At 42.5% G+C, this 26,481-nt stretch overlaps 1 protein-coding gene across 2 annotated transcripts; it reads right to left on the bottom strand.

Annotated features, from left to right (window-relative positions):
* Positions 1-1,297: 1,297 nt before the first annotated feature.
* ZC3HC1 (zinc finger C3HC-type containing 1) lies at positions 1,298-25,266 on the bottom strand. 2 transcript variants are annotated; one of them, XR_004957333.1, is made up of 11 exons: positions 25,119-25,264; positions 23,252-23,363; positions 19,551-19,701; positions 18,932-19,015; positions 12,140-12,267; positions 8,095-8,252; positions 7,078-7,321; positions 5,168-5,380; positions 4,629-4,835; positions 1,893-2,161; positions 1,298-1,461 (listed from the first exon to the last, which is right to left on the bottom strand). XR_004957333.1 is itself a non-coding variant. In XM_036246640.1 (10 exons), the coding sequence occupies exons 1-10, from the start codon at positions 25,262-25,264 to the stop codon at positions 2,093-2,095; spliced, it is 1,512 nt and encodes a 503-aa protein (XP_036102533.1). In that variant the 5' UTR covers positions 25,265-25,266; the 3' UTR covers positions 1,728-2,092. The 2 variants fall into 2 exon arrangements, 1 of the variants encoding a protein (XP_036102533.1); XM_036246640.1 differs by lacking the exon at positions 1,298-1,461 and having other exon boundaries at positions 1,728-2,161; positions 25,119-25,266.
* Between the last annotated feature and the right edge of the window lie 1,215 nt (positions 25,267-26,481).

Here is a 26,481-nt window from a genome sequence, read left to right on the forward strand (position 1 = left end):
AAACATTGACGTGAGAGAGACACATAGATTGGCTGCCTCCTGCACGACCCCGACCAGGGCCAGGGACCCAACCGCAACTGAGGTATGTGCCCGTGACTGGAATTGAACCTGAAACTTTGGTCTGTGGGCCGATGCTCTAACTGCTGAGCCAAACCGGCCAGGGCTATTCAACCTTTTATTTTATTTATTTATTTTTTAAAATATGTTTTTATTTATTTTTTTAAAGAAAAAGGGAGAGATACATCGATGAGAGAGAGAAACGTGGATGGGCTGCCTCCTGCACGCCCCCTACCGGGGATCAAACCCACAAACCCAGCATGTGTCCTGACCAGGAATCAAACTGGGACCTCCCAGTCCATGGGATGATACTCAATCTACTGAGCCACACCAGCTGGGCAGGCTATTCACCCTTTCAAAAGTCAGGATTAGAACTGACAGATTTAAAATCTGATATGTGGCTCAGTCAGTTGGAGCATTGTCCCAATATTCCAGGAATGTGGGTTCGATCCCTGGTCAAGGCACATACAAAAATCAACCAATGAATGCATAAATAAGTGGAACAACAATTCACTGTCTCTTTCTCTCCCTTAAAAAAAAAAAATCAGATATGCATGGAAATAAAAAAATCTCTTTAGACTAAAGACATTTATGTAAACTATGACCTTGAACTGAATCCTGGTTTGGACAAATCAAATGTAAAGAACATTTTGGGAACAATTAGGAATTTTGAATATGGACTGGATATTAGATGATGTTAAGGGATTATTAATTTTCATTGGATATATTATATAGAAAAATGTTCTATTTTTTTAGCATGGGTGGAATATTATGTTATTTTCTTTTCTTTTTCTTTTTTATCCTCACCCGAGGACATTTTTTGATATTTTGTTCAGATAGAGTGGGAGGGAGGGAGGGAGGGAGAGAGAGGGAGAGAGAGGGAGAGAGGGGGAGAGAGGGAGGAGAGGGAGGGAGGGAAAGGGGGAGGGAGGGAGGGAGGGAGGGAGAGAGAGAGAGAAAAATTGATGTGAAAGGGACCCATCGAGTGGTTGCCACCCACACGACCCAACCAGGGCCGGGGACAAACTGCAACCGTGGTATGTGCTCTTAGCAGGAACCAAACCCGGGTCTCTCTGGACCACAGGCCGACACTCTCACCGGTGAGCAAAACCGGCCAGGGCTGTCTGTTATTTTCTTTACAATACTTCAGTATAAATGGAGTGGATTCTAAAACCAGTTACTGTAATAAGAATTTCAGAGAATAACTACTTTTTAGTCTTCATGGTTCCCTTACCAGTGGGCAGTCTTATTCAGATGGGGCAGGTCAGTCTTCACTGTGGTGACGGATACTCCTCACCAACAGTGAGAGCCTTGGGAGCCCCACTCTGGGAGCTACGCATTAGAGGGCACATGAAGAAGGGTCTCTTCTGAAGGGCCTTCCTCCCCTTGTTACTGTCTCTTATTCTGTTATTATCAAAGTGAAGAAAGAAAATGATCAGCTTACTACTCATTTAACATACCATGAAATTTTCCTGATGACATAACGATCATCATCTTGGCTCTGGATTAGGAATAACTTCTTTGACTAGAATCACAAATAAATTTTAGGCTTTACAGCCAATCTGAAAACTAGAATTTTGACTTTGTTTGCTGCTCCCCTGCAGTTTTCTCAGTCTTTGCTTTCTTTTTATCAGCCCAGAAGGCAAGGAGGAAAACAGTTCTCCAGCATAAAAACTTTAACAAAAATTTTATTAACACATAGTCATATTCCTGGGATATAAGAGTCCTTAAAACACTGCCCCACACTAGACACTAAAAGTGCTCAAGTACTTGGTCCTCTGCCTAGTTTCATAACCCCATGCTCCTTTAACAGAACCAGGCATGCTGTGCCTCACCAGGTCCACCTCCTTGCATGGAAACGGGCTGCCCCTCAGTCAGATACAGACGGTGACACTCAGTGCCTTTGAAAGGGCAGGAGCTCCTTTTGGTTAAACCAGAACGAGAAAAACTTAGCATCAGCTGATCAAAAGGAGACTCTGACTTTATTTTGCAGAGCCACTCATTGTACTTCTCTCCAGGAAGGGCTGGAATATCTTCAGGATGAGCATAAAGATTCCCACTGCCGGAATATTCGGAATACCTTCCTTGATTTCTCAGACAGACTCTGTAGGTAGAAAAACTCATTATTAGAAGTTAAATTCTTTCATAGAGACGAAGGATACATAACAGCTTTAAGGTTTGGTCTGTACATTTCTCCCACAACAATCTAGATATGTCCAGGATGGAGTAAAGCAAGTTAACTTTATATAGTGCTATACATAACACACACCTAAAGCCAGACTAAAAATCAAGAAGCTTGTGTTCTGTTAGGGTCTTGCTAACACACCGTAAGCCTCTATTTATTTATTTATTTATTTATTTATTTTTATTAATTTATTTTTGTTATAGATGTTTCTCCTTTTCCCCCCCAACACACTGTAAGCCTCCAAAAGACAGCTCATGTCTTCCCACCAAGTGTCTGTATTTGTCCTAATCTTTCTGTGAGGATGACGCTCTGACCCACCCATGCAGCACACATTTTGCACTGGGTTTCTCATCCGTAATGCTGAACTGGTCTAGTTCATTATTTCCTGTGAACAAGGGTTCACATTTACATGATACCTAGCTGGGGTTAATAGTATAATCCAAGGCCAAGGAATACAACAAAGTTAAATTACCCTGAAGAGTTTAAACTATGACCTTGGCCTTCTCAGCTTCATATTTTAGCCAGCAGAGCTAATAATAGGAAGAATCTCATTGCCACTTGATCATCATGCCTATGAAGTGATCTGAGATTCTGCGAATGGTGTTACAGGGAGACAAAACAATTCTCTAAAAGATAAAAAGTTCTCAGTGATTTGAAACACTTGGTTCTCTCTGCCTTTGAGAGTCACAAACAATATCTAGCAAGATAATTCACAAAGTTACCTCTGGTTTCTGATATAATGACATTTTCACTGTTTTCTTATCCTCTTTGTGGAAGAGTGTCTCAATAAAATAAAGTCCCAGGAGAGAAAACTTTGAGTTCTTACTAGAACTTTGAGTCCTTACCAGGGCAATTTAGTTAATAAAGTGACAAAGTTGAAATAAACTTAAGTTGACAAATAGTATAAACTTTTTTCTAACATCAAGTTGCCTACCACAGCCTCATTAAGCTTTGTATTTCCCAGTCATAGCAGCTGTGGGGAGAATAAAAGACAAGCTGCCAAGGAGGATTTCAAAAGTCCTGGAACCCAGGGCCAATTATGAGGCCAACTTTTCCCACTACCAAAAAAAAGTCCTGTGGGATTTCTTGTTAGTATGACAGAGAGAGGAAGTTACAAACTCTGTCAAAACACTATTTCATGAAGCTCTAGGAAGACAGAATTTATGTGCAAAGATAGATCTAATTTCTCCAATTTGAGAGGTAGGTCAAACATCTGTCTTCAGAGAGCTTCATATATTTTCAAGTTTTTAAATTAGAAAAATGCAGATTTTTTTTTCTGCAAAAAACTTGGAAAACCTTCACTTGTATATTTACTAAGGGTATGAATGTACATTTTTGGGCTTTTGGCATCACTATAGTATTCAGTGGACTCCTGTGATCCTACAAAATCATGAATCTGGGAATGCTTCTTGTAAACATCTGCTGTAAAGTATTATTTTGTCTTTGGAAGGAATAGAGGTCAGAAATTATTTTTATATATATATATTTTAATCCTCACCCGAGGACATTTTTTCATATTTTGTTCAGATAAAGTAGGAGGGAGAGAGAGAGAGACATCGACCTGAAAGGGATACATCGAGTGGTTGCCACCCGCACGACCCAACCAGTGCCAGAGACAAACCGCAACCGAGGTGCCCTTAGTGGGAACTGAACCCGGGTCTCTCTGGACCGCAGGCCGACGCTCTAACCGCTGAGCAAAACTGGCCAGGGTAGAAATGATTATATTTATATCAGGCAGGCTACAAGGCAATTCAGGGAATGAGCCAGCAAAGGAAAGAGAAACCAGTTTTCATGGTTCCTTTATGCCCACCTCTTATCACTTCCAGCCCTTACACAGAGCAAACACTTGACCTGTGTTTTCAGCTGTCATGATGGACTGGCACCTCCCCACACTTGTGACCAGCAGCCTGTGACGGCTAGCTGAGGTTCAGTGCACAAGTCTGGGGCCGTGTCACAGAGCAAAGCAACCTGCCCTCTGTGAGGGATGAAACCATAGTCTTGGTGTCAGAGCACAGTGCTCCAGGCAGCTAAGTTAACTGGCCAGACTCCAAATGCAAGTGACAGCAACTAATGGAAAAGGCAGCTGTTCTGCAACATGAGGCCAGAGCAGCTGCCTCTTCATCTATTTCTATTTTTCTGCTCCTTTTCACCTTTGAGACATTTTCCTTGAGAAGACAAAAATTTCTCAGAATCTGATGGAATGCCATACACTAAACTGCAGAAAGATGGAACCAGTTCCATGTCTGTTCTCCAGGATGACACCAGACTGCATCTAACTTGACTTATGAAAGCTGAGGGCAGGCAGAGCTAATTATAGAACTGGGCTCTGCTTCTTATCCCATAAACAGCAAGTGCCTCACACAATCAGGGCAACGACTCATCTCACCAAGGAGTCAGCTTCAGCTGGCTGGTTAGACTGTTTGTGGGCCAAGAGGATGTTCAGCACTGCCTTCCAGCCTGGTTCTGCCAGGGTGCTGGCATCTACCTCAGTTCCACCATTCTCCCTGGCTTCTTTGCCAAGTGTGATCTTTACCCAAGGGCACCAGTCTCTGTGCTGAGAGGTGGGATCAAAGAGGCTTCGTGAGGACGTGTCCTGTGGAGGAGGAGAGAAACTGTTAATGAAGAGTAGACGCTGTAAATTCAGAGGCACTGCTGTTAGTTGTTAGGTCTGTTCCCCATCTGATTGCTGTCCTGTGCCTGACATATTTATTACCTCTCCAGAATCCATCCCAAAGACGCAAATGACAAACCCTTACATTTTTTCCCCCTTTGGTCACCTAATTGTTCCATCTTTAAACTTATTCACATGGTCTACCTGTAGCTACAGGACCAGGGACAGGCTCACACCTGCTTCTTCGTGCTGTGTGGTGAGGGCGTGGCACGCTCCTCGTGCTCTGTGACTTCTGCAAGTGCAGGTGGACTCACCGAGCTGCTGGACGAGCAGAGGCGAGCTCGTTTGGCTCTCCGGAGTGGACTAGAGGGCACTTCCAGGCCAGAGGTGTCTCCTGTTCCCATGCTCCGGGTCACCGGGCGGGTTCTAGTGGTGGGGCTAGCGGCCTCTGGCTCAGGATGGTCAACAGGACTGGAAGAGTCCCAGCTCCGAGTTCGGGAGAAGATGGGACCTGGGCTCTTTTCAGTCTGAAGGAAGGGGAGATGAAAATGGAAGTACATAAATGTTATTGACTATGGTCAGGAGAAATAGTTCTAGAAGCATGTAAAAGTTAGCATTTAAACTGTAAGAATTTAGTTTCTGAACTGTCCACATAATTAAACCCTCAAAGAATATTAGATTTCTATACAAAATAATGAATTTAGCTTTTCCACTGCAACTGGTGAATAAAACCACTATGTGGTATCCAGATCAATATGGTTAGAAGTGTCTCTTAAGTTAACACCATTTAAAAAAAATTTTTTTTCTTTATTGATTTCTAGAGAGAATGGAATGGAGGGGGAGAGATAGAAACATTGATGAGAGAGAACATCGACTGGCCGCTTCCTGCATGCTCCCCACTGGGGATTCGGTCCACAATCTGCGCATGTGCCCTGACCAGGAATCGAACTGGTGACCTCTTGGTGCTTGGGTCAGTGCTCAACCATGGAGCCACACAGGCCAGGCTAACACCCAACTTTTTGACAACAACACTTATGGCAAGAATGCTGTTTTAATTTTTAAAATTTTAGTTATTGATTTTAGAGAGAAGAGAGAGAGACAGAGAAAAATCGATTTATTGTTTTTTACTGATGCACTGGTTGATTCTTGTATGTGCTGTGACCAGGGATTGAACCCACAACCTTGGTGAATTGGAATGAAGTTCTAACCAGTTGAGCTACCTGGCCAGGACAAAGAATGCCGTTTTTAAAAAGTCTACCCCGCCCTAGCTGGTTTGGCTTGGCGGTTGGAGCATTGACCTGCGGTCCAGAGAGACCCAGGTTTGATTCCCACTAAGGGCACGCTCCTCAGTTGAGGTTTGTCCCTGGCCCTGGTTGAGTCATGTGTGTGGCAACCACTCAATGTGTCCCTTTCATGTTGATGTTTCTCTCTCTCTCTCTCTCTCCCCCTCCCACTCTATCTGAAAAAAAAAAAATGGGAAAGTGTCCTTGGGTGAGGATAAAAAATATATAAATAAATAAAAAATAAAAAGCCTACCCCAGCCCTGGCCGGTTTTGCTCAGTGGTTAGAGCATCGGCCCGGGGAACAGAGAGTCCCAGGTTCGGTTCCCGCTAAGGGCATGTACCTCGGTTGCAGTTTGTCCCTGGTCCCGGATGAGGTCGTGTGGGTGGCAGTCAGTCACTGTGTCTCTCTCACATAGATATTTCTCTCTCTCTCTCGTCCTCCCTCTCTCCCTCTCGCTCTATCTGAAGATAAATGCAAAAATGTCCTTGGGTGAGGATTAAAAAAAAAGTCTATCGCAGCCCTGGCTGGCATTGCTCAGTGGTTAGAGAATCGGCCCAGGCACTGAAGGGTTGTGGGTTCAATTCCTGGTCAAGGGCATGTACCTGGGTTACAGGTTCAATCCTGGCCCTGGTTGGGAAGCGTATAGGAGTCAGCCAATCAATATGTCTCTCTCACACTGATGTTTCTTTCTCTCTCTGTCTCTCTCTCTCCCCTGCCCCCTCCCTTCCTTCCAATCTCTAACAATTGGAAAAAGATTCTTGGGTGATAATTAAAATAATAATAATAATAATGATAATATATCCACCCCAAACAAGCCAATTAAGTCTATACCTGCTCTGATGCCCTGGCCGGTTTGGCTCAGCAGCTGGAGCGTCGGCCTGCAGATCAGAGTCCCGGGTTCAGTTCCCGCTAGGGGCACGTACAAAAAAAAAGTCTATACCTGCTCTGAGCTTGGAGAATACGTGGCATCCTGGCTCCGAGTCATCATCCTCCGAGGAGACTCAGGCACCAAAAGGAAGCGCTCTGGCCGCCCTTCAGGGCCTGAGATGGGGGAACTGGTCAGGACAAAGGATGTATCCAGGTCGGTCATGGACGACTCAATCTGCTGGAAGCCCCAGAGCCCCACCTTCCTCATACAATGTGAACATGTTATCAGGGAGAGTTGCATGGGTTCCAAGGAAGAACTAGGTAAGAACAGAAGAGAGAATGAGTTTTCTCAAAGGGTAATATTTCCAAGGGACTAAGTGTTATGATTTTTGAGTATGCTTTATCTCATCAAACAAATCTCTGGAACAGTCCAGTGACAGAACCATGTCCTCTCAGGGACCCAGTCCTCTGATCTCAGGACCGCAACTTCATCATCTCTCACTTATTTCCCACAGAGATATCTAGGGCTCTTGGTGTGCTCTCCTATGGCAAGTCTTTTAAAAGTCATGTTTTATAAATTTCCCAGTCCCTCTTAAAACCTTTTCCTTTTAAATGAAAATTATTCCTTCATCTATCAAACAAAGCATATTAAAGTAAATCAAGATTGGTTCTGAGAGTCTCCTATCTCCAAGGGAGTCTATGCCAAATTGAGCAGCTGGAATGGAAACACCAAAATGGGGGCCTAGAAGACTCCAGCTGGTGCTTCCTATGGTAGTTTTTATCAACTGAACTGAATTTTCTTCCTTTCTGAAAGTAGAGAGGAGCTTCACTGTTTCTAGGAACTCAAATCGCCATCTGGGAAGTGACAGTGAAAGAAACATAGCTGAGGTATGTTCAGAAATTTCTGAGTTCTAATTCTGGTTTCATTACTGATTCTTCCTGTCCCTCCCTCCCTCCACCCCTTTGGTTTCTCTCTGTCTGTTTTCCTTACAGGAAACACCATGTGATCTCCAAATACTATTAGTGACTAGTGTATATGGGTGTATAACATCATCACAGTTCATGTCCCCAGCCAGATTCGCAGACTAACCTACATGCTGCCCAGCCACACACAGAGAGAATACAGGCAGTGACGTGGACTTGAATGTCTGAGCCTAATTTGGTGGCAGTTTTTCTCTCATCAGTTCGGTGGTCAAGTTCATCTTCAAGCAGGTGCAGGAGAAGACTGATCTTGTCTTCTGTAAAGCACTACAAAGGAACCAAGGTAAAAAGCTTCAAGTTCCAACCACCACGAAAAGAAAATTATACAAAGTGATTTGCCAAGATGACTCAAGGCAAAATCATGACAGAAATGACAAACACAAAGACAGTTCTCTTTATTAGAGAAGATGTCCTTCTATGAGAGGGATACAGTAGCACACAGAAGCTGTCTGAATTGCCCTCTATCTGCTGATGGAGAAAGGTGGAAATTTTCCTGGAACAACCAACTTTTTTCTTAGTATCAATTTGTTTTCAATTTACCAACCGCAGATTTTCTCTGAAACCTGTAAACTTCAAACCCAAATAATAAAAAAAGGTTACTATTTATATCTTGGCCAAGCACTGAATTTACCTTTTGACAGAATAGTCTTTAAAGAACTATGATATGACTGGGTGAAAAAAAATTGCCTTAGGCCCTGACGAGGTGGCTCAGTTGGTTAGAACACTGTGCCATACAACAAAAGGTCATGGGTTCAATTTCCAGTCAGGGCACATACCTAGATTGCAGGTTTGATCCCCAGTTGGGGTGTATACGGGAGGCAACCAATTGATGTTTCTTTCTCAAAGTACAAAAACTAAAAACCACATATCCTTAGGTGAGGATTAAAAATAAAACTGCCTTGGCTAGGGATGGGGTGAAATTTATAATAGGCACCAGAGGTTAATAATTTGATGCTAAAATCCATAACTGCCTCACCCTGGCTGGTTTGACTCAGCAGTAAGAATGTCAGCCCTCGGACTAAAGGGTAAGGGGTTCAATTCCCAGTCAAGGGCACATACCTGGGTTGCAGGTTCGATCCCCAGCCCCAGTCAGGGTCATGTGACAGGCAACCAATGAATGTGTCTCTCTCACTTCGATGTTCCCCCATCCCCGCTTCTCTCTCCCTCCCTGCCACTCTCTCTAAAAAAAGTCAATAAATATCCTCTAGTGAGGATTAACAGTGAGAAATAAAACATAAATAAATAAAATCTGTAACTGCCTCTCAACTAGAAGAAGCAAAATAATAGCTTCTATTTGCTACAGTAAAGCTTGTCTTCAAAATACCCACCAGGTGATGATATGAAACAATAAACACAGTCTGGCCAGAACATTTCAAAATTTCTATTCACAAGAGAGAAGGGAGTTTATAACTTCTCTAGCACTTTCATTGGGAAATGGTATTCAATAAACCATATTAAGTAACATTTCAGTATCTTCTGTTAAACGGTTTAAGTAACAAATCAAGATAAAATTGAATTTATGCCATTTAAAAAATCATACCTAAAAGTTTAAATGGAACCCATTTATTTAAACTCTCAATAATCACCTTTCTGATGGAAACTGAAAAAGGTCAGTTGAGAGACAAACCAGTGGGTCTCTTCATAACAATCTGCATACTCTTATCATTAAAAGAAATGCTTCAGGGACTTCCGGTCGGGATGGCGGCGTAGGTAAACGCAGTATCGCGTCCTCCCACAACCACATCCAAGTTACAACAAAACTACAGAACAACCACCATTCAAAACCGCCTGAAATCAAGCTGAATGGAAGTCCTACAACTACGGAATTAACGAAGCTGCATCGAGACTGGTAGGAGGGGTGGAGGGGTGGCGGCGCGACGGGCTGGTCCCACACCCACGTGTGGCGGATAAAAATCAGGAGGACACCTAGGCTGGGAAGGTCCTTCCTGAAGACTGAGGGGTCCCCGTCCCACACCAGGTGCCCCGCTCAGGGTTCCAGTGCCAGGAAGAGAATCCCCATAACTTCTGGCTGGAAAAACCAGCGGGAACTGAGGCTCAGGGAGGCTGATGCGGCTGGAGCCCCAGGCAGCTCCTTAAAGGGCCCGCGCACGGACTTATTGGACTCTCTCCCTCTAAGCTCGGAGGGGAGGCAGCTCGAGGGGCACCAGAGACATACAGGGAAGAACTGAGCTGTTTGGCACTGGAGCGAGGGCTGGAGAGGGGTCTTTCTCCGGGACAAACGTGCAGTCAGAGGCCTTTGTTCCTTTGGTGAGCCCTTCCCGGGGGCGGCAGACAGCCGCCATATCTGGGACTCCAGCAACTTGGCTCACACTGGTAGCCCCGCCCTGCTGACTCCTTGAGGCCCCGCCCTGCCCCACCCAACTTTCAGGCCCACCCAAGCTGTTGCCACTTGCTTAACCATAGGATTGGCCTGACTTGGACCCTGCTTCAGGTTTTCCTAAATTTTTTCAAACGAGCAGCATCTGGTCTCAGCTAGCCCCATACCGCTCGTTAAGTAATACACAGAAACAAACATAGGGAGGCAGCCAAAATGAGGAGACAAAGAACCAGGTCCCAAATTAAAGAACAGAACAAAACCCCAAGAAAAGAACTAAGCGAAATGGAGATAAGCAACCTAACAGATGCTGAGTTCAAAATACTGCTTATAAGGATGCTCAATGAACTCAGTGAGGGCCTCAAGAGCATAAAAAAGTACCAGTCAGAAATGATCGATGCACAGTTAGAAACGAAGGAGGCTTTAACTGAAATAAAGAATAATTTACACAGCTTCAATAATAGAGTACGTAAATCCAAGGAGCAAACCATCGATAAGGAAGCAAAAAACGCCCAATCAGAACAGCAAAAAGAAAAAAGAATCCAAAAAAATGAGGATAGTGTAAGGAGCCTCTGGGACAACCTCGAGCGTGCCAACATTCGCATCTTGGGGGTGCCAGAAGGAGAAGAGTGAGAACAAGAAATCGAAAACCTGTTTGAAACAATAATGGCAGAAAACTTTCCTAACTTGGTGAAGGAAACAGACATACAAGTCCAGGAAGCACAGAGAGTCCCAAACAAGATGAACCCCAAGAGGTCCCAAACAAGATGAACCCTAAGAACATCATCATCAAAATGCAAAAGGTTCAAGACAAAGAGACAATCTTAAAAGCAGCAAGAGAAAGGCAGCTAGTTACCTACAAGGGAGTTCCCATTAGGCTGTCAGCTGATTTCTCAAAAGAAACTTTGCAGGCCAGAAGGGAGTGGCAAGAAATATTCAGAGTGATGGAAAGCAAGAACCTACAACCAAGATTACTCTATCCTGCAAAGCTGTCATTTAGAATCGATGGCCATATAAAGACTTTCCCAGACAAGAAAAAGTTAAAGGAGTTCATCACCACCAAACCGTTATTATATGAAATGATGGAGGGTCTTTTTGAAGAAAAAGATAAAATATATGAACAAACAAAATGGCAATGAATACATATCTATCAACAATGGAATCTAGAAACAAAATGAACAGATAGAACAGAAACATTCTCATAGATACAGAGAACATTTTGTTGGTTGCCAGATGGGAGGGGGTTTGGGGAAATGGGTGAAAAAGGTGAAGGGATTAAGAAGTACAAATTGGTTGCTAAACTGACAAACCTCAAAGGGAAAGGGGCTGGGGGGGTGGGAAAAAATAAACCAAAGAACTTATATGCATAACCAATGGACACAGACAATAGTGTGGGAAAAGGCGGGAGGGAGGCGGGAGTGGGGAGGAGGGAGTCAATGGGGGAAAAAATGTGGAACATCTGTAATACAGTCTACATTCAACAATAAAGATTTAAAAAAATAGAAATAAAAATAATAATAATAATAATAATAAAAAAGAAATCCTTCAGCCTGGCTGGTGTTGCTCAATGGATTGAACATCGTCCCATGGACTGAGTGGTCCCAGTTCAATTCCGGGTCAAGGCACATGCCCAGGTTTTGGGCTCAATTCCCAGTAGGGAGGCAGCTGATTGATGTATCTCTCTCACATTGAGGTTTTCTCTCTCTCTCTCTCTCTAAAAAATCGATAAAAACCTATTTAAAACAAAAAAAAGAAATGCTTCACATACAAATGCTGGAGACAACTGGAGGCCACTGAAGGCTAGCCAAGAAAAACTCACCATAGTTTTTAAGTCCTCTGGCCTCAGGGAAGGAAGCTGGAGGTCCAAGTGACAAAGGCTTTGAAAACGATCTAGGAATTCATTAACAAGAACAGCAGGCTCATCCAATGGTAACATCCCAAATCGATCTGTGAAAAAAGTAGACTGAAGAATCATATAGGTGCAAATTGTAAAAAAACAGTATAAAACAATGGGAGGCCCAACAGGGTGGCTCAACTGGTTAGAGCATTGCCCCATACACCAAAAAAATTGTGGGTTTGATTCCTGGTCAAGGCACATACCAGGTTTCAGATTCGATCCCCAGTCAGGCGTGTACAGGAGGCAATTAGTCGATGTTTCTCTTTCTCTCTCTCAAATCAATAAAAACATATCTTCAGGTAAGGATTAAAAAATAAACAAAAAAAACCACAATGGGATATGTAAAATTGATAAGATAGTTGATGATATTAACAATTATTCATTTTTTAAAACATATTTTTATTGATTTTAGAGAGAAAGAGAGAGAGAAACAGATTGGCTGCCTTCTGCATGCCCTCTACTGAGGATCAAGCCCGCAACCCAGGCATGTGTCCTGACTAGGAATCTAATGGGTGACCTTTTGGTGCAAGGGAGGCTGCACCAAACTGGCCAGGGTGATTTAAAGTAATAATTCCTACAAGATACCAGTGACATAAGGATGGAGAAAAGAGCATCAGTACTGTAAAACTCTTAATATTAAATCAATGAAAGCTCATTAAAAAAAAATAGGGTACAATAATATACATCATTAAATTAGAAAAATGAATATAAACTCATGATGTTAAGTAGAATTCTAGTAGTGGCAGTTTCAAGAGTGTACAAACATGTCAAAACTTATCAAAGTGTATACCTAAACATGGGCAGTTTTATGTTCATTATACCTCAACAAGACTGTTTAAAAAAATGTATCTTTTTCAGTTTTTTTATTAAAAGGGACCCAAAAGTAGTAATGGTAGCACTTTTGTCCACCACTTAGTATATCAATAGCAACCAGATCCATTTTGATCTCTAATATTATAAAATATTAAATTATTTAAAGTTGTTGCAAGTAAGCAAATATGTCAAAACATGTCATCAATTTAAAATGATGCATCATCAGTTTATCAGAAAAGTAATCAATGAAAAAGGTATGGGTTTTTAAAAACCAAGTGAAGTTTAAAAATAAAAAGGAAACATGTTTTAATGACCAGTGGCTTAAGTTTGATGTAACTTGAAAGAAGAAACCATGTCCCAACATCTTTCTGATCATCCTCTTCTAATTCTGAGTCTGGTCTGATTGCTAGAAACCTAAGAAAGTACTAATAAAAACTTATGAGCCCTGCGCGGTTTTGCTCAGTGGTTAGAGCGTTGGCCCTCGGACCAAAGAGTCTCGGGTTTGATTCCAGTCAAGGTACCTCATGTTGTGGTTCGTCCTCGGCCCTCGTCGGGGTTGTGTGGGAGGCAATCATTCGATGTGCCCCTCTCACATCAATGTTTCTCTCTCTCTCTCTCCCCACCTCTATCCCTCCCTCCCACTCTATCTGAAGATAAATAGAAAAATATTCTTGGGTGAGGATTAAAAAAAAAAAACTTACAAAGGTGAAAGAAGAATTTAAACTCATCATGCAAATGCTTTAACATCAGTTTAAATACACATTTTACAATTAATCTGTATGAATATTTGTCTAATTTAGCTTTTAATATGTTCAAAACAATCAGTCCTAGTAAACCAGTAACTGTGATTTAAAAACAATTTTTTTAATTGAATTTTTTTTTTTTTTTGAGAGTGGAAGGGAGAGAAAGAGAGAGACAGAAACATCGATGAAAGAGAACATCGACTGGTTGCCTCCTGCATGACCCCCACTGGGGATTTGGCCCACAACTTGGGTATGTGCCCTGACTGGGAATCGAACCAGTGACCTCTTGGTGCATGGGTTGACGCTCAACCACTGAGCCACACCCGCTGGCCTGATTTAAAAATTTTTAAAGGAATTTAATTTAGTAATTGTGGATAAATGTTAGAAAAATATTACCTTCAAAATTGTATTTATTAGATATAATTAATAAATTTAAGCATTAAAGTAAAAATACTTGTGGGTGTTCCTTTCTCCACACAAAAGTCTCTTGAATGTTAAAGAACCAAACCCAGGGATAGTATAATTGGAAGGTCCTATTTGAGATCTACTTAGGAGGGAGAATGGATGGGACTAGGTGGTGATAATAGGGAAAGGCATCTAAGGTGACTTCCAGGTTTCTGGCTAAGACAACTGGAGGAGGAGGTCAGTACCATTTACCAAGATGGAGAAAAGATAAGAGAAGCAAGTGTTAAGTATCAGATGAAGAATTCAGTTTAGAAGGCAGTTGAAAATACAAGCCAAGCTCAAAAGAGGAACTGGATAGGAGTTGGAGGTTTGTAAGTAGGTGGTAGCTAAAGTTATGAACAGAATCAAGAAAGTGAAGGGAGCCCTGGCCAGTTTGGCTCAGTGGTTGGAGTGTTGGCTCGCGGTCTGGAGAGACAAGGGTTCGATTTCCGCTAAGAGCATATACCTTGGTTGCAGTTTGTCCCTGGCCCCAGTTGGGGTTGTGTGGGAGGCGACCACTCGATGTGTCTCTCACATCAACGTTTCTCTCTCTTCCTCGCTCTCTCCCTCTCACTCTATGAATGCAAAAAGTGTTCTCAGGTGAGGATTAAAAAAAAAAGTGAAGGAAATAGTAATCAGAGATGGGAACCACCAACAGAGCTCTAGGCAGACCCTTAAAAATTTGGCCTGAGTGCACTGGCCCCACATGAATTCATCATATCCACGTAGGATTGAGTTATGCTGGGCCAATGGCAGAAAATCCTTCTTTTACAGTCATCTTCTTTTTTTGCAGTGAGGCACTTGAAGCTTTTATCATTCAAGAGCATTTCCCCAAATCACACTAATTAGGAAACTTTAAGTACAATTTAACCCAATAATATGATCTTTTCATGTAGCATATTTCATAAAGATACCATTAAAATAAAACCATGGGCCCTGGCCAGTTTGGGTCAGTGGTAGAGCGTCGGCCTGCAGACCAATGAGTTGTGGGTTCGATTCCGGCCAAGGGCACGTATCTCAGTTGCAGTTTGTCCCCAGCCTTGGTCAGGTTGTACAGGAGGCAACCAGTCAATGTGGCTCTATCACATCAATGTTTCTCTCTGTCTCTCTCTCTCCCTCCCTCCCTCCCTCCCGCTCTATCTGATGATAAACAGAAAAGTATCCTCGGGTGAGGAATAAAAAAATAAAAAATAGCCCTGGCCGGTGGCTCAGTGGTTGGAGCGTCGGTCTGTGGTCTAGAGAGACCCAGGTTTGGTTCCTGCTAAGGGCACGTACCTCGGTTGCAGTTTGTCCCCGGCCCTGGTTGGTTGTGCGGGTGGCAACCACTCGATGTGTCCCTTTCACGTCGATGTTTCTCTCTCTTCCACTCTTTCCCTCCCACTCTACCTGAACAAAAAATGGAAAAAATGTCCTTGGGTGAGGATAAAAATAAATAAATAAAAAAAAATAAAATAAATTCATGGTTATATTGTATCAATTTCCAAGGGGCAAAATTCTTTTAGATATTTATTTAATACAAATAACCAGCCCTGGCCAGTTTGGCTCAGCGGTTGGAGCATCGGCCTGCGGTACAGAGAGACCCAGGTTCGGTTCCCGCTAAGGACGCATACCTTGGTTGCAGTTTGTCCCCGGCCCTGGTTGGTCGTGCGGGTGGCAGCCACTCGATGTGTCCCTTCACATCGATGTTTCTCTCTCTCTCTCCCTCCCGCTCTATCTGAACAAAAAATGGAAAAATGTCCTCGGGTGAGGATAAAGAAAAAAACAAACAAACAAACAAATAACCATCTGTGCTCCTAAATCTACTATAGACAAAATGAATGTTTAGAGTCCAAAGCCAGCTAGGGGAAGCCTACACTATCCACTTGGTATGCTTCAGTGACTTCCTTCTGTTAACCTTCCTCCCATGATGCAGTAGTCAGAACAGCCTGAGGGACTTTCCCTGTGTAGAGTATCACTTATTTACTAATTTCAGAGGCATCTTCCAAGATTGTCTTCTCCATAACTTAAAGTTTGGATCTCAGCCGCTGGTGTGGCTCAGTGGATTGAATGTCTCCCATGGACTGAGAGGTCCTGGTTTGATTCCCTGTCAGGGCATGAGCCCGGGTTTCAGGCTCAATCCCCGGTGCGGGGCATGCAGGAGACAGCTGATCGATGTTTCTCTCAGATCAATATTTCTATTTCTCTCTCCCTTCCTCTCTAAAAGAAATCAATTTAAAAAAATTAAAAGCCCTGGCCAGTTTGACTCAGCAGTTAGAGTGTCAGCCTGTGGACCAGAGAGGTCTGGGTTTGGTTCCCACTAAGGGCACGTACCTTGGTTGCAGTTTGTCCGCAGCCCCGGTTGGAGTTGTGTGGGTGGCAACCACTCGATGTGTCTCTCTCACATCGATGTTTCTCTCTCTTTCTCTCTCCCTCTTGCTCAATCTGAAGATAAATGCAAAAATGTCCTTGGGTGAGGATAAAAAAAAATTGAAAGACATTCCAATCTCAGAATTTCAATGTTATTTATTTTACAGTGCTACCTCGGTTCTCAAACGCCTCGGTTTTCGACCAAATGGAGATTCGAGAAACTTTTGTCTCGGAATCCGAACAAATATTTGGAACTCGAACTTCCGAGATGAGCCGAATGGCGTTCATTCAGCCCAGCGCGCCTTGCTTGCGTCATCAGTGTGAGTGCAGAGAGAGAGTCACGCTTTGTGGAGTCACGCTTTCCTATTGGTTTCATTGCTTCGGTTCTCGAACAATTCGGTTCTCGACCGTCCTCCTGGAACGAATTATGTTCGAGAACCGAGGTATCACTGTAATCCTCACCCAAGGATATTCTTCCATTAATTTTTTTTGATATAGAGAGGCAGGGAGGAAGGAAGCGGGGGGGGGGGGAATAGATACCAATATGAGAGAGACACATCAATTGGTTGCCTCCCACATGAACCTGACTGGGGCCAGAGATCGAACCCACAACTGAAGTACATACCCTTGACCAGGAATCAAACCCGTGACTCTTTGGTCTGAAGGCCAAGGCTCTAACCACTGAGAAAAACCAGGCAGTGCTCAGAATTTCAATGTTTTTTAATTTAAATTTAAATTTTCAATTACAGTTTACATTCCATATTATTTTGTATTAGTTTCATGTGTATAGCATAGTGGTGAGACAATCATATACTTTACAAAGTGTTGTCATTTTCACTTTTAAAATATTATTTAATTCCTTTCCTATCACCTCTTCATTTATTGGTAGATGGCACTCTATAGGCACCTTCAATCCATTTTCTCTTAGTGGTCATTCGTGGAATATTCCTGGGCATCAGTGACCCTGGAATGATCCTGAGCTGTGCTACTGAAATAAAACATATACCTACATGGCACTAATTTCTGGCTAAGGATGAAACATATGGATTGTTAGTGTTGTTTTGTAACCATGGGTCCAAAGAGGTTTGCACCTGGTTGTTGTGAGCCCCCCAGAGGGCTCTGCATCTAAGCCTGGTTACATGACCAGCAAAATACATATTTTAAAAATTCCACTTGAGTCCAGCTGGTGTGGCTGAGTGGTTGAGCACTGACCCATACACCAAGAGGTCACCAGTTCAATTCCCAGTCAGGACACATGCCCAGGTTGTGGGCCTGATCCCCAGTGGGGGGCATGCAGGAGGCAGCAAGTTGATGTTCTCTCTCATCAATGTTTCTTTCTCTCCCTTTCCCTTCCTCTCTCTCTAAAATCAAAAAGAAAAAAAAATTTAAAAAAAAATCCCACTTAAGACTACATTTTGGCCCTGGTCAGTTTGGCTCAGCGGTTAGAGCGTTGGCCTGCGGTCCAAAGAGACCCGGGTTCAGTTCCCACTAAGGGCACGTACCTCGGTTGCAGTTTGTCCCCGCCCCAACCAGGGCCATGCAGGAGGCAGCTACTTGATGTATCCCTTTCATGTCGATGTTTCTCTCTCTCTGTCTCTTCCTCTCTCTCCCTCCCACTCTATCTGAACAAAAAATGGAAAAATGTCCTCCGGTGAGGATAAAAAAACCCAAAAAACTACATTTTGGGCTCTTGTTCTAGTGTTTTGCACACACATCAGTGGTTCCTGATTTGAGAGTGTATCCTGCCACGGCCATTATACAGGAAGAACAGGTGCTTACACCTGGTTGACCCAGACCACTGTAGGGCAGTCTCTGGGTCTGTATCCTTACTTCAATGCTGTAGTCAGAATGTGCTGTTTTACTGTTATAAACTGTAGATTTGTCATCACTCTTATTTGGAGTTCTGTGAGTCTTCTTTAGCAACCAAACCCTGTTTAACTGTTATCATTAGTGCTGCTAGTACATCAAAGGAAGCCAAGGTAGAACATGGGGCTGCTTGCTATCGCAGGAAAAGCAGAAGGTTTGAAAGTAGATCAAACTCTAGTATGGCTCTTCACTAGCTGATTTTAAGACTTCCGACTCAGTTTCCTCACCTAGAAAAAGTGGGTTAATAATATTTACATCCCAGGGCCCCTGTGAGGATTACCTGGGATAATGTATGCATGGGGAAGTCTTTGGCATGTCAAATCCATTTAATAAAGTTAAGCAGTAACAATAAATGAATGAATGTAAGTCACTCAGTTCTTGAAAAGCACAAATATAAAGAAAGACCAATAACTTCAAACACTTAGATTTTCACAGATAAATAGACATTAGAAATGCAATGACCAAGAAGAGATGGTAAATGGGAAATCTTGGAAATAAGTACCTGGAGAGGGGCTATCTGGCCAGAAACAGAACTTCTCATGGGCAGTACACAAGGCTTTCTTCAGCTCGGCACATCGTTCCTTATCTGAAACCCACATAGGTAACCAAGCCTTAAAAACACTCTAAAGATTCCAAATCCAATGGCCAAGCCTTAAGAGTATAGACTCAACTAAACATAAAAATAACTAAGAAAAATTTTTAAATACATGAAATATTAGCAACTGCATCATCTTACTATTTTCTACAAAACAAGTTCTAAATCAAGATCCTAAGATCAACAACAAAGAGGTTATCATGTATCTTATAAGGCAGGGTATTCCAAAGAGTGAACCTTCACAAAAGTCCTGTGTCTCTATGCCTAAGTAAAATTTTGGAACCATAAAGTAAACATACTACTGTAAGTATCTCAGAATACAGAAAGTCAAGTTCACTCTAAAGCAGTTTAGTTTTTTTTTTAAGTAATCACTGAAGCTCATAATTAGAGTGAAGAATAACACAAATTCACCTTGTTATATATAGTAGTGCACATTCTTTGATCACACAAGTGACTGGTCTTTTCAGAAAAAGCAGTAGTCTACCTCTGAATATGGAGAAAAATGTAGTTTGTACTTTATACTTACATCTGTCAAAATCAAAAGCTGGTTGTAAACTGGCACAGAGAAAAGCTTGACAGCTGGAGCACTTGAGCATATCACATTCAACTGTGACCCAGCCGTATTTGGCACAGACAAGTGGAGACAGCTCGGGGGGCTTACCTGCCCACTTCAAAGAGTATTCATGTTAAGAAAAACAACACTGCAAGTACATTAAAATGAGTAAGTCAGAAATTACAGCTTTCATGCATTTTTATGTATATAGAAATGAACACATTGAGGGAAAAAGCAGTAAAAAACTGTTATAACAATTATTAATTTTAAAAATGTTTTTTATCTTTATTGTGTAACATTTTTATTGACTTGAGAGAGGAAGGGGAAAAGAGAGGGGGAAGGGAGGAGGACGATGGGAGGGGGAGAGAGGGAGAGAGAGGAGAGAGAGAAAGAGGAGGGAAGGAGGGAGGGAGGGACAGGGAGGGGGAGGGAGGGAGAGAGAGATACACTGATTTATTGTTCCATTTATTTATGTATTCATTGGTTGATTCTTGTATGTGCCCTGACTGGGGATTGAATCTGCAACCTTGGGAGGATCAGGATGAGGCTCTAACCAACTGAGCTACCTGGCCAGGGCTTACTGTATTTTTTTTAAATTATTTATTTATTTTTATTTATTTTGCATTTATCCTCAGACAGAACGGGAGGGAGGGAGGACGAGAGAGAGAAAAACATCGATGTGAGAGAGACACATCGAGTGGTTGCCACCCACACGACCCCAACTGGTGCCAGGGACAAACTGCAACTGAGGTATGTACCCTTAGGGGGAACCAAACCCGGGCCTCTCCGGTCCGCGGGCTGACGCTCTAACCACTGAACAAACTGGCAAGGGTTTAAAACTATTTTAAAAGAATAGGTACATACTTCACATAATGATGAAAGTCATTTAAGTAATAAGCAGAGGGAAAAAGTTATTAACTTTTTCTCCAGGAAGCACTATGTATTTCATTTGTTTAAAACATCTATATTGCCCTGGCTGGTTTGCTCAGTGATTAGAGTGTCAACCTGTGGACCGAAGGGTCTTGGGTTGATTCTGGTCAAGGGCACGTACCTGGGTTGCAGGTTAGATCTCAAGCCCCAGTCAGTCATGCAGGAGGCAACAAATCAATGTGTCTCTCTCACATCGATGTTTCTCTCTCTCTCTTTCCCTCCCTCCCACTCTCAGTGCATGGCATGATACTCCAACCAATGGAGCCACAACAGCCAGGGTCCCCTTGCCCCAGATTTGATTGTTATGTACTAATGTGTGTATGTGCTTGGAAAAATGTCCTAAAACACTTATTGATCTTTAATATTCAACACTCAGCTTTTTATATTTTACCTAAAGAGTCCTTATTTTACAGAGCACAGGGGGAAAAACAGATAAAACATGAAAGATGTAGAAAAGTTCTATATTTTTATAAGGAATACGAGAATTTTTTCTTTAATCCTCACCTGAGGATATTTTCTATTTTATCTTCAGATAGAGTAGGGGGTGAGGGAGAGAGAGAGAAAAACATTGATGTGAGACAGACACATAAACTGGCTGCCTCCCGCAAGACCCCAACCAGGGCCAGGATTGAACTACAACAGAGGTACGTGCCCTTGACCAGAATCACACCTGCACCTCTTTGGTCAAAGGGCCAATGCTCTAACTGCTGAGCTAAACCGGCCAGGGTAAGAATATGAGAATTTGAAAACATTCCAGTATCAGCAAAAAGAGGACCAAAGGCTAGAAAACAGAATTTAGATGTAAATGTTAAAGAGCTGGGATTATCTAGAATAAAAGTAATAGAATCACTTAACTAGCTTAAGTTAAATAAATAATTATCATATCCAAAGTAGTGATCAATTTATATCCAATGAGAACAAAAGAGAATAAAAGGAAATGGTTCCAAACACTATATTAAAATCAGGCTATAGCCCTGGCTGGGTTGGCTCAAAGATTAGAGCGTTGCATGGAGACGGAAGGGTCTCGGGTTCCATTCCGGTCAAGGGCACATACCTGGGTTGCATGTTCGATCCCCAGCCCCAGTCGGGGTCATGGGGGAGACAACGAATTGATGTGTCTCTCTCACATTGATGTTTATTTCTCTCTCTCTTCCTCCCTCCCTCCACTCTCTCTAAAAATCAATGGAAAAATATTCTTGGGTGAGGATCAAGAAACAAACCAAAACAAAAATCAGGCCCTAGCCAAGTAGGCTCAGTCAGCTGCAGCATCGTCCTGATGTGCTAAGGTTGCACGTTCCATCTCGGGTCAGGGCACATACAAGAATCAACCAATGAATATATAAACAAGTGGAACAACAAATTGATGTTTCTCTCGCTCTCTCTCAATCCATTCCTCTCTAAAATAAAAAAATAAAATTTTAATTTTTATTAAAAAAATTTTTTTTTCTTTATTGATTTTAGAGAGGAAGGGGGAGGAGAGATAGAAACATTGATGAGAGAGAACATCAATTGGCCACCTCCTGCATGCCCCCCACTGGGGATTGGGCCCACAACCTGGGCATGTGCCCTGATTGGCAATCGAACCAGCGACCTCTTGGTGCATGGGTCAATGCTCAACCACTGAGCCACACCGGCCAGGCTCACTTCTGAGATTAGGTTACAAAAAGTCACACTCTCTTTCTCTCTCTCTCTGATGGAAGCCAGCTGCCATGCTGTGAACTGTCCATGGAAAGGCCCATGTAGCAAGAAACACAGGGAAGCCCAGCCAGTGTGGCTCAGTGGTTGAGTGTCGACCCACGCATCAAGAGGTCGCTGGTTCATTTCCCGGTCAGGGCACATGCCCAGGTTGTGGGCCTGATCCCCTGTGAGGGGCATGTAGGAGGCGGCCAATCGATGTTCTCTCTCATCGATGTTTCTGTCTCTCTCTCCCTCTCCCTTCCCCTCTTTCTAGAAATAAACAAAAAACAGGGAAATCTCCAGCCAACAGCAACAAGGAAATGAATCCTGTCAATAACCACATTAGATCTGAAATGGATCCTTTCCTAGTCGAGCCCTAAGATGACTGCAGCCCCAGCCTATACCTTCACTGCAGTCTGTGAGAGACCCTGAGTCAGAGGACTCGGCTAAGCCATGCCTGGATTCCTGATCCATAGAAACTGTAAGACAGTAAGTGTTTGTTGTTCTAAGCCACTGAGTTTTAGGGTAATTTGTTATGTAACAATAGATAACTAATATACAGAGGAAAATCTAGAACGAGACAAAAAGTATAATAGTCTCAAAAAACAAAACAAAACAAACACATTAGGTTTGATCGCCAAGAGCCTTATGCTATAATCCTGCCTCTGCCACTTGCTAGCAGGTTGACCTTTCGCAAGTCCTATAACCTACCTGAACTGCTTCCTCTTCTGTAAAACGAATATAGTAATAATAATAATACCTATTTTCATAGGTTGAAGGTGAAGATCAGATGTGAAAATATATGTGAAAACACATTATATACAAAATTAATTATTGTTCCTTTTCCTCTCAGCCTCTTAGTTTTTTCTTCCGTAGAAGGAAAAGGTTTTATCTTCTAAAATGTTCCTTTTAGGGATAATATTTTATGATGCTAATTTTCCTATACAGTTTCTTACCAAGTATAATTCTTACATTTAAAACATCAGAGTAAGTAGTGTTATTCCTGAGGTAATAACAATTCCAGCAGCAAGCAGAAAGTGCTACTCACATGAACTAAAAAAGGATATGGAAAATGTTTCCACTCTGCTAAAGAAGGCTTCTTTGCTTGTAGATTCCAATGGAGGTTGTTCTGTTTGAGGTGATCCATTAACTGACTGGAATGTGGCAGATGTCTCCTTCCTAAAATAAAATGGCAGAACTGTTGGTAATCCTCTCATGTCATCACAGCATCATTTTGCTTAAACATTTTTTATCTAGCTTCTCTGCACTTCACATCATCAATCATACCACCCTGGATTTTAACCTTCCTAAAAATAATTTCAGTCATGTAATTCCTCTGCTTAACATTTCAATGGTTTCACAATATAGTCGGCCCTCTATATCTGCAGGTTCCACATCTTTAGATCAATCAACTACAGACAGAAAATATGGGGAGGAGGGAGTTATGTTTTTGCTGACGTGAACTATGTAGTTAGACCTATAATGGTTGCATCTATACTGAACAAGTACAGGCTTTTTTGTTATTGCCTAAATAACTCAGTATAACAACTATTTACATTGTATTAGGTATTATAGTAATCTAGAAATGATTTAAAGTATAAAGGAGGATGTGCATAAGTTATATGCAAACATTATGTCATTTTACATAAAGAACTTGGGTACCTGAGGATTTTGGTATCCAAAGAGGATCCTGGACGATGGTACTGTACTTACTAAATAGAATCCAAATTCTTCGGTCTCTACCATTTGGTCATACCTAGGTTTCAAGCAATTTCTACCTCCACAGTGCTCCACTAACCCTACACTGGTAAACTGTTCCTCTAGCTCACTCACTGTTCCCCAGTAATATTTTGCATACCTTTAGTAAACACAAAATAAGATTCTGGGCTTCTGCACATTATACAATTTGAACCACCTTAAAATTTAATTATTTTAACAGTAGAAAAAAACAATCTTGACATTCCTACCTGGATCAACCCTTGAAACTCACTTCTCCCAAAACCGTACTAATTTGAAAAGTCAAATCAAAGTAAAGATCTGTAGGCAATTTCATGAAAAATTCAGGGAGTAAAAAACAATTATCTTATTTTCAGTGAAAGGTATTTCAACAGTGCAACAGTGCCTAGGAAGGGGTAGAGGGAGTAGTTGCTAAAGCAAAATATATATTTTTTAATCCTCACGCGAGGATATTTTTCCATTTATCTTCAGATAGAGTGGGAGGGAGGAGGGGAAGGAGAGAGAGGAAGAGGGAGGGAGAAGGGGGGAGAAGGAGGGAGAGAGAGGGAGAGAGAGGGAGAGAGAAAGAAACATCGATGTGAGAGGGAGAGATACATCGACTGGTTGTCAGCGGCATGACCCGAACCAGGGCCTGGGAGGAACCTCAACCAAGGTATGCGCCCTTGACCAGAATGGAACCCCGGACTCTTTAGTCCGCAGGCTGACGCTGTAACCACCGAGCCACACCGGCCGGGCACTATGGCTAGATATTATTTAACACTTTAATAACGAAGCATGTTACTGCATCACTTTTTCCTACTACTTTGATAACTGTATTCCAACGTAATTGGTTTTCTTCTTAATCCTATGTGATTTACTTGATACGTTTAAAAACATTCTGAGAAGGGTTTTATAAGTTTTACCAGCCTGCCAAAAGTGTCTACAGCACCAAAAAGGTTAAGAAGCCCAATTAAGAGAAGTCAGGTGCGCAGAGTCAGCGGTCTTCTTTTATCCTCCCCCAAACCTGACTTATAGCAAAATTCCGCCGGTTGGTGCGGAATTCAGTACACCCCGAGGAGATAAAGCCGATTGAGCTTATCCCGGAACGAAGCCCTCCTCACCGCCGGAGTCGCCCAGCCAGGGGATCCCCCCAGGCCTGAGTCTCCCAAACCCTTTCCAATCAGCTGGCACTGGACCAGGGTGGACTCGCGAACTCACGCTTCAGTGCCTCCTTCTTCCGGGGCAATCCCCTCATCTATAAGCTGTCGGATTTTCTGGGGAGTCCCTTCTGGGGATCGAACAACCGCACCCCAATTCTTTTCAATCCCCGAAGCAAACGCTTTTCCCTCGCTGGGCGCCGCCATCTTGGTCCGTTGCCGAGTTACTTCCCCGCGGCTTTGAAGGCTCAGGAACTTCCGTTCTGGTGCTGTTAAGATCCCCTTCTGCAGGTATCCTCCTGCGCATGCCCACGGGACCCGCTCGTAGCGGGTGTTCGCGGGGCCCACCCCTTTTTGGCCATTTTAGGACGTGGTAAACTACCACCGGAGGGCTCTGGTGTTTAGGATTGAACTTTAATTAATCGTTTCCTTTATGCAAGAGCCTTTGGGGGCTGATAAGGGAGATTTTAGGGTGCTGTCTCTCCAAATGAAGCAGGGATGAAAAGCTCAATTTAGTCTTCAAGTAATTAACTTAAATGACCTTCCTAAATTATATCTTTTTAGAAGGGATGAATTGGCGACCCTCACCTGAGAGTAAATAATTTAGAATACTATTTAGAAACCGTATTACAGGTGGCTTTAGAAGTCTGGCATTTGGCATTATTGAATACTTTCTTCCTCCTTTGTTATTGAGTGTGTCGTACTGCCTCAGCCCTAAGGGCTTGCAATGACAGTAGTGAACAAAGGAGACGTAGTTCTTAGTGGACTTAGACATCAAATAAACACTTTTTTTCTATTGTTCTGAAATCATAAGTGCTCCAAAGGAGAAAGGTATAAAAGGAGGTCCTAATTTAGTTTGCAGAGTCTCCTGAGAGTGGCAGGTGCTGGAGCTAAAGTGGATGAGATTGTGGAAAAGAGATCTCCCAGAATCTTATAACATCCTAGATTGGAAGGATTTTGTCTCATATAACAAACTGAAAAAGAAGACTGTTGTGACTGAGCAATGGGCAGATGAAAGAGGAACAACCCCTGTCCCCTTTCAGCTAACTCCCTATGGGCTCCTAACTTCAGTTATTTTCCCACTCTGTTGATCTAACTACCTTTCCATTGTCCATAACCCACCACTTTTCTTATTTCTTCTCTCCTTAGCCAGCTTAAATTCATTGCTAAATATTATCATCATTCCTTTGCGAAATTTGAATATGGACTGAGAATTAGTTAATATTAAATAATTAGTTTTGTAACATGTGACAATGGCATTGTGATTATGGTTTTTTAAAAAGTCCTTTTTTAAATTTTAATTAATTAATTAATTTTTTTGTTACAGATATTTCACCTTTTTTACCCCATTGGCACCCCCCTCCCCACCCCACCCCCGCCTCATCCCTGGCTTAGTTGTCCATGTCCATTGGTCATGCATACAT

The sequence above is a fragment of the Molossus molossus genome, unplaced genomic scaffold (assembly GCF_014108415.1).
Source record: "Molossus molossus isolate mMolMol1 unplaced genomic scaffold, mMolMol1.p scaffold_m16_p_7, whole genome shotgun sequence".
Taxonomy (NCBI): Eukaryota; Metazoa; Chordata; class Mammalia; order Chiroptera; family Molossidae; genus Molossus; species Molossus molossus.